This window comes from Geospiza fortis, unplaced genomic scaffold (assembly GCF_000277835.1).
Source record: "Geospiza fortis unplaced genomic scaffold, GeoFor_1.0 scaffold153, whole genome shotgun sequence".
Lineage (NCBI taxonomy): Eukaryota > Metazoa > Chordata > Aves > Passeriformes > Thraupidae > Geospiza > Geospiza fortis.
Genome location: NW_005054498.1, coordinates 535,008 through 543,312, shown reverse-complemented (window position 1 = coordinate 543,312; position 8,305 = coordinate 535,008). Strand labels below are relative to the sequence as shown.

The window sequence follows — 8,305 nt, the reverse complement described above, 5'->3', positions numbered from 1 at the left end:
TATTATATTATATTATATTCCTCAGCGCTGGGCTTTCAGCAGGCAACACAAATATTATACATTATATTATAATATAAATTAAACCTCAGCTCTGAGCTTTCAGCTCCTCCCACAGCCAGCCCACTCCTGTCCCTGAGCAATTCCATCAGCCACATTTCCATTTAAGCCACGACTCCCCGTCCCCACTGCTGGCAGGCTTCACTTTTGCTGAGTATTTAAATAAATGTGCAAATCTCCTCCAATTCCAGAGAAATCCCCAGGGACTTAAAAGTGGCTGAGAGAAAAGAGAGGACTTGGAGGTGAACAGAACTGAGGGGCTTAACCAGTTCTTAATCCCAAGATTAACAACTTTATTCTGTGCTTTAGGCTCAACGTCTTCTGCCACAGGGAGAGATCTGGAAGAGGCAGAGCAGCCTTTGATTTCCAGCCCTCCAAGAGGAAATTGGAAAGCTTGAGTGTCACCGTCACATTTTCTGAAAAATCCCTTTGCCCAGGATTCTTCTCCCGGGAAGCTGAGAAAGCTCAGAGAAAAAATGAAACCAATAATTATCTGATTTGCTTCTCCTGTGTTTTGCTGCTTTGCAATGTGTTTGGACATTGTTTACCCACAGGTGATGGTTTATTGGTCTCTGCTGTGAGTTGTTTTGACTTTGGGGCCAAGCTCTCTCTGAAGAGAGTCACAAGTTTCATTATTATCTTTTTAGCCTTCTGCAAGTATCCTTTCTGTATTCTTTAGTATAGTTTAGTTTAGTATTCTTTAATATAAAATAGATCTTCAAATAATAAATTAGCCTTGTAAGAACATGGAGTCAGATTCATTCATTCCTCCCTTTGTCGGGGTCCCTGAAAATATGACACTTGAGGTTGTAGTTAACTCAGGAAGGAAGTTTTTCCTCTAGAAACAGGGGAAAATTAATCTTTTTTAGAGCAGGCCAAAACCTCTCTTCACACCTCACAATTTTAACTATATATATAGTTAAAGAATATAAAGAATATATATATATAGTTAAAGAATATATATATAGTTATAGAATATAAATGATTTCAGCTAGAAGTGTAAAATTCCATGTGAAAACAGCATCACCTCCTTTCTCCAGAGAGTTCAGGGGGGAGATGGCAGCAGCCTGGGGGGCTCAGGATTTCAGGATGATCCTCCCAGAGCTCAGATTCTGTCAGGAACTCACCTGGGATCACCTGGTCAAGGTAGACAGCCACGAGCAGGTAGAAGATGCTGTCCAGCACCAAGAGAATCAGAGAGATACACAGAGGGTAAGGACCAGCATTGATGTTTGCAAATGTTGCCCCATCCTCATAATCCTCCAGGTGCATGACCTGCAGGGAGAGATGTCACACACCAAAAAGGCAAAAAACCAGCGTAGTTAAAAAAAAAAACAACCCAAAACTTGGCAAAAAACTTGGCAAAAAAACCAAAAATAATAAAGTGACTGAGATCACAATGGACACAAAGAATAACAGCTCCTTTATGGTGCTGGATATTAAACTGCTATGAAAAAATTAATATTTTTAAAATATTTGCATCTTTTAAAAAACATTTGCATAATTATATTTTTAAAATTGCATATTAAAAATATAATTTAAATATAATAATGTAATAATTAATAAATAAAACAGATGATCAACAAATAATAAATATTAAATAAATAAATAAATAAATAAATAAATAAATAAATAAATAAATATAAAATTATGCAATAAATGTGATTTAAATATAATTTGCTAAAAATAAAATTTAAATAATATTTAAAAACAATATTTCAAACCCCTGCCAGGGGCAGGTGGGGATTTACCTGTGCAACACCAATCAAGAAGCTGCACTGACACAAAGGGCTGAGGATCCACACGAAGGATTTGGGGAAATCCTCCAGCAGGACAATGTTGAGGCCCACAAAGCCAAAAACCAGAGTTGCCAGGAACTCCACGATCCCCACGTGCTTGGACTTCTTAAACAGAGGGGTCAGCATCAGGGCAAAGAAAACCTGAGGGCAGAGGGAAAAACAGACAGGAAAGTACTGTAATTATACTAATTGTAATAATAATGATGATAATAATAACGATATAGAAATTGTGTGGAAAAACTAAGGGAAAATACCATAGTAGTAGTAGTAGTAGTAGTAGTAATAATAATAATAGCAATAATATTGTGTGGGAAAACTAAGAGAAAATACCATAGTAATAATAATAATAATAATAATAATAATAATAATAATAATAATAATAATAATAGTAGTGAAGAATAAGAAGAAGAAAGAAGAAGAAGAAAGAAGAAGAAAGAAGAAAAAAGAAGAAAGAAGAAGAAGAAAAAAAAAAGAAGAAAGAAGAAGAAGAAGAAGAAGAAAAAGAAGAAAGAAGAAGAAGAAGAAGAAGAATATTGTGTGGAAAAGCTAAGGGAAAACACCATACTACTACTACTACTACTACTACTACTACTACTACTACTACTACTACTACTACTACTACTACTACTACTACTACTACTACTACTACTACTACTACTACTACTACTACTACTACTACTACTACTACTACTACTACTACTACTACTACTACTACTACTACTACTACTACTACTACTACTACTACTAATAATAATAATAAAGAAATTGTGTGGAAAAACTAGGGGGAAAATACCATAATAATAATAATATAGAAATTGTGTAAAAAATCTAAGGGAAAATACCATAGCTGCCTCTCACAATAATATAATTTAAAATATAATTTTCCTGGTATAGCCATTACAGCACAGATTCATGGAATCATTTTCAGCTGGAAAATACTTTCAAGATCAAGTCCAACTGCTCCTCTTATCAACTCAGACAAGCAACTGGATAGATAAATATATTTATGATGTATTTTTTATCATTCTCTGACAGTTTATTAGGTTTTTTACACTCTGTAGTAACAGGAAATGTTTTGAAGAGGATCTGGAGTGAAGAATGGTTCTGTGGAGGACTGAAAACTCAAAACCTGATGAGTTTTCATCATATATAAACTCATCATTATAAACTCAGATATTTCAGGAGGGAAAAGCATTTTTCAAGGTGATGGGTGACACCAGTACAACATCCTAAAACCAGGAGATATTTAAAATATTTAAATATTAGATATTTAAAATATTTAAAACCCCAGGAAGGGCTGGGACAGCTCAGATTCCTGAGCTGCTCAACCCCACAGAAACAGCAAATATTTTGGCAGGGGGAATGAATCAGGTGGGAAGGGAATAAAACTAAAAAAGCCCCAGGGCCAGGAATACTCACAGAGGAGACTCCATAGAGGAAGAAAAGGAGGAATATGACAAAGGCACTGCTCTGGGGGAACAGGGACGAGGCTGTGGCAATCACAGCCATCAGGATGGACATGACAAAAATCAGGCTCACGTAGAGCAGCACCCAGGACAGCCTAGGGAGGAAAAAAAAAGCAGAACAATGAATGAATCCCCAGCCACAGACACAGCAAAACCCAGCACTCTTTAATATTCCACATATTCCAAAACCCAGCACTCTTCAATATTCCACCCCAAGTTAATTTCTAACTCTGTGTCTCGCCGCACCAAAGGGCAAGTGTGCAATAAAACCTGAATAAAAAAGCTGTTTGTAACAAAACCTGGATAAAGGAGCTGTTTGTAACAAAATCTGAGTGAAAGAGCTGTTGTGAACATCCTGGGGTTGTTCTCAGCACACAGTGAGACCCAGGGCAGTTAAAGATGCACAATCAGGCGATTCACCTTTATTTTTTGCATAATTAATTCCCTGGTATGGGCAAAAGAGGGTAACAGAGTCGTAGGTTTCAATAATTCAAGGAATTCTCTTTAAATTTTAATAGAGGCTGCTGGGCAGGGTAATAAAATCCTGCTCTGTTGAAAAACAGAGCTGTGAGTGTGGGAACAACTCTGACCTCAGCAAGCAGGGGTGGTTTGGGTGCAGGTAGCAAAAAATGACACATTTCCTCTGAAACAATTAAAAAAAAATCATTCCAAGCACCTCAGGTGGATGTTTCAGTGCAGGGTGAAAACCCTGCCAGAAAGGGCAAAGCCAAACCTGGTTTTATCCCCTCAGCTCTCAATGATTCCAAATTAACAATTGGAAAAATGAAATACTCTATTGCCCAGGCCAATTTTCATCAGGGTGAGGAAACAATTGAAAACCTGGTGCTGAGACTGCTCTGGCACGTTCAAATTACAGAGTTGGGTTCATTTAATTATGTGCCAGGCTGCAGGTTACCTGTTGAGCTTCTAGGAAAGGAGGTAGTGAGCCAAAAATGCTTAAAAACCTCCATAAAACCTCACACTTGATGAGGTTTAATCCCTCTAATCTGGTGTAGCTTTACATGAATAAATGCAGCAGGATTACTTATTAAAATATTCATATTTTCATGGTACTGCAAGTGTGTCTCTTTGATTGTAGAGAATATCTCAGTTTTTGGTTGTTTTCACTTAAAGACTGAAAGAAATTTAAGAACTGGAGGGTGGGATGGAAGAGGTTGACTAGACAATTTTTTAAACATAATTTTTTAATATAACAATTTTTCTTTACATGTATTTAATTCTTTTTTCCTTACATATATTTAATTTTTTTTTCTTTCCATATATTTAATTTTTGTTTTTTCTTTTCTAAGCAGCAGGTTATACCAAACACTCACATACCAGAAGGCAGTGTCATGGAGCCCCAAAATTTTCAAGAACTCCTTCAGCTTCCTCTCCTTTTCTGCCACGATGTGAATTGCCAAATAATACCCAAAGGGGGAGAATGCAATCACCAGGTAAATTAAAATGATTGCACGAGGGAAATTATCAATTTCCACCACTGCAGCCTCTCCCATAACCATGGCTCTGGTCAGATCCAGCTGCTCCCAAACAGAATGATTTGTCTTCAGCTGGAAGGAAGAGGAGGAAAAGTTATTTTGGCTTTTTTTTCCTGATTTTTCAGCCCCAATTTCAGACCCAACCACTCCACCCCGGAGTGACCCCAAATTCCTGACCAACCTTCCTGACCCCAAATTCCAGGCCATAAAGCAAGACTGGAAAACACCTGAATGCCTGGGGATAAAATGAGGGAATGTGGAATTTCTGTCACTTAAAAAGATGGAATTTGCTGTCACCACGAGCAGGGGGAGGGGAGGGAAACTGGGGAAAATTGCTGAGCAATAGCGACAGCAAAATAATAAATTTTGCAGGTAAATTCTGCGGCCCCTGCTTGGAATGGCATTTTGAGGTGAGAATTTGTGTTCTGAGGGGTTTGTGCTGGATGTTCAGCATCTCTGGGATGCAAATGGAGACAAAAATCCTCAGAATCCAACCCAAGAGGATTGGGGAAATCCTGGATGAAACAGTCCTGGACAGAACATGGCCAAACCTGCCCCAAAACTTCTGCATTTTCATCAGATCCCAGCTGGGATCTGACACAGCATCCCCCAGGATTGGCAGGCAGATTAAGGATTAGCAGGCAGCCCCTGAATCTGCCCTTTTTTGGGATGAGGGTGGGATTTTGTGGGATTTTATGGGATTTTCCCAGTGGTACCTGCACAAAACATGGCCAAACCCATCCCAAAACTTCTGCCTTCTCAACAGATCCAATCTGGAATCTGACACAGCATCTCCCAGGATTGACAGATAGATTAAGGATTAGCAGGCAGTCCCTGAATCTGCCCTTTTTTGGGGTGAGGATGGGATTTTGTGGGATTTTCCCAGTGGTACTTGGACAAAACAGTCTGGACAAAACATGGCCAAACCCACACACCCCAAAACTTCTGCCTTCTCAACAGATCCAATCTGGAATCTGACACAGCATCTCCAAGGAGATTAAGGAGCCTGTGCAGCCCCTGGGTCTGCCCTTTTTTGGGATGAGGATGGGATTTTGTGGGATTTTATGGGGTTTTCTCAGTGGTACGTGGATAAAACAGTCCTGGACAAAACACAAGCAAACCCACCCCAAAACTTCTGCCTTTTCATCAGATCCCAGCTGGGATCTGACACAGCATCTCCCAGGATTGACAGATAGATTAAGGATTAGCAGGCAGTCCCTGAATCTGCCCTTTTTTGGGGTGAGGATGGGATTTTGTGGGATTTTCCCAGTGGTACTTGGACAAAACAGTCTGGACAAAACATGGCCAAACCCACACACCCCAAAACTTCTGCCTTCTCAACAGATCCAATTTGGAATCTGACACAGCATCTCCCAGGACTGACAGGCAGATAAAGCAGCCCCTAGGTCTGCCCTTCCTTGGGGTGAGGATGGGATTTAATGGGATTTTGTGGGATTTTCACAGAATTCACAGAATCAATCACAGAATCACAGAATTCACAGAATCCCCAGGTTGTCAGAGCCCTCCCAGACCATGGAGTCCAGCCCAGCCCCAGCCCCTCAACCAAACCCTGGCCCCCAGTGCCACATCCAGGCTTTGTTAAACACACCCAGGGATGGGGACTCCACCACCTCCCCGGGCAGAACATTCCAGAACTTTATCACCCTTTGTGTAAAACACTTTTCCCTGCTGTCCAGCCTGTATTTCCCTTGGTGCAGCTTGAGGCTGTGTGCTCTGGCTGTGTCAGTGCTGCTGGAGAAAGAGCCCAGCCCCAGGTGAGCACAGGCACCTTTCAGGAGCTGTGCAGAGCGATGGGGGCAGCCCTGAGTCTCCTTTTCTCCAGGCTGAGCACCCCCAGCTCCCTCAGGGGTTCCTCACAGGGTTTTGGTGCTCCCAGCCCTATTTTATGGGATTTTTTGGTGGGTTTTGTGGGATTCCTCACCTGGATGATGGCAGCATCAATGCAGGCCTGCAGGGCTGTGAACCCCGAGCTCCAGTAGGTCACAGACTCGCAGCTCTTGCGCAGGCTGGAGCACGTGGCTGCAGGGAAAACAGAGAATCATCACCCTCAGGATCCCTTCCATGCCACAATTCCAGGGTAAAATCCCAAAACAGTGAGTTACAGCTGCTCCACTCCCAGATAACACCACCAACAATCTCCACAAACCAATACATGCAACACCAAGCCAAAAAAACCTAAAAAATGAAAATATAGGATGATTTTCCGACTTATTCCCTTGCAGGTTTATCTCTGAATTCCTATTACTATCTGGATTTACTATTAAATAGGGAATAATCATCTTCAGGAGCCTTTCCATGCCACAATTCCACGTTAAAATCCCAAAACATTGAGTTACAGCTGCTCCACTCCCCAGTAACATCACCAACAATCTCCACAAACCAATACATGCAACACCAAGCCAAAAAAACCTAAAAAATGAAAATATAGGATGATTTTCCGACTTATTCCCTTGCAGGTTTATCTCTGAATTCCTATTACTATCTGGATTTACTATTAAATAGGGAATCATCACCTTCAGGAGCCTATCCATGCCACAATTCCATGTTAAAATCCCAAAAAATTGAGTTACATCTGCTCCACTCCCTGATAACACCACCAACAATCTCCACAAACCAATATACAAAACACTAAGCCAGAAAAAAGCAAAAAAATGAAAATTTGGGATGATTTTCCAGCTTATTCCCTTGCAGGTTTATCTCTGGATTATTATTAATATCTGGATTTACTATTAAGTAGGGAATCAGCATATTCAGGAGCCCTTCCATGCCACAATTCCAGGTTAAAATCCCAAAACATTGAGTTACATCTGCTCCACTCCTCAATAACACCACCAACAATCTCCACAAACCAATACATGCAACACCAAGCCAAAAAAAAGCAAAAAAAGGAAAATTGGGGATGATTTTCCAGCTTGCTCCCTGCAGGGTTACCTCTGGACTCGGTGTAGATGGAGGACATGGCGATGGAGTCGTGGAACCTCAGCTGGTAGGACATGGAGTCCTTGAACACCACCCCCACAAAGTTGGAGGGTTTGAGCAAACTCGCCTCCTCCAGCTCCTCCTCGCTCAAATACTCCTCAGTGAGGAGGCCTGGGAGCATCAAAAGAGAAATAGAACACATAAAATGATAGAAATAGAAAAAATAGAATATGAATATCCAATGTAAAAATAGAATACAATAAAAATGTAGTATAATAAAATAGAAATACACTATAAATAGAAATAGAAATATTACGGTAAATATATTAACATATTAAAAATAGAATATAATATTTGTAATATCAAGTAATATGATATTAAATATACTATGCTATAATATACTGTACTATACATATAATATAATATAATATAATATACTGTACTATACATATAATATAATATAATATAATATAATATAATATAATATAATATAATATAATATAATATAATATAATATAATATAATATAATATAATATAATATATAAC

The 8,305-nt window shown here is 39.5% G+C and overlaps 1 protein-coding gene across 4 annotated transcripts in view; it reads right to left on the bottom strand.

Moving 5' to 3' along the window:
- ABCA5 (ATP binding cassette subfamily A member 5) overlaps positions 1 to 8,305 on the bottom strand; it is a 43,817-nt gene that overhangs the window by 29,844 nt on the left and 5,668 nt on the right. For all 4 annotated transcript variants that reach the window (XM_031063340.1, XM_031063339.1, XM_031063338.1 and 1 more), the window contains 6 exons: positions 7,771 to 7,929; positions 6,761 to 6,858; positions 4,661 to 4,890; positions 3,276 to 3,417; positions 1,809 to 1,997; positions 1,185 to 1,332 (listed from right to left, as the gene is read on the bottom strand). In XM_031063340.1, coding sequence (XP_030919200.1) covers positions 1,185 to 1,332; positions 1,809 to 1,997; positions 3,276 to 3,417; positions 4,661 to 4,890; positions 6,761 to 6,858; positions 7,771 to 7,929 — 966 coding nt within the window. The remainder of the gene's footprint in view (positions 1 to 1,184; positions 1,333 to 1,808; positions 1,998 to 3,275; positions 3,418 to 4,660; positions 4,891 to 6,760; positions 6,859 to 7,770; positions 7,930 to 8,305) is intronic.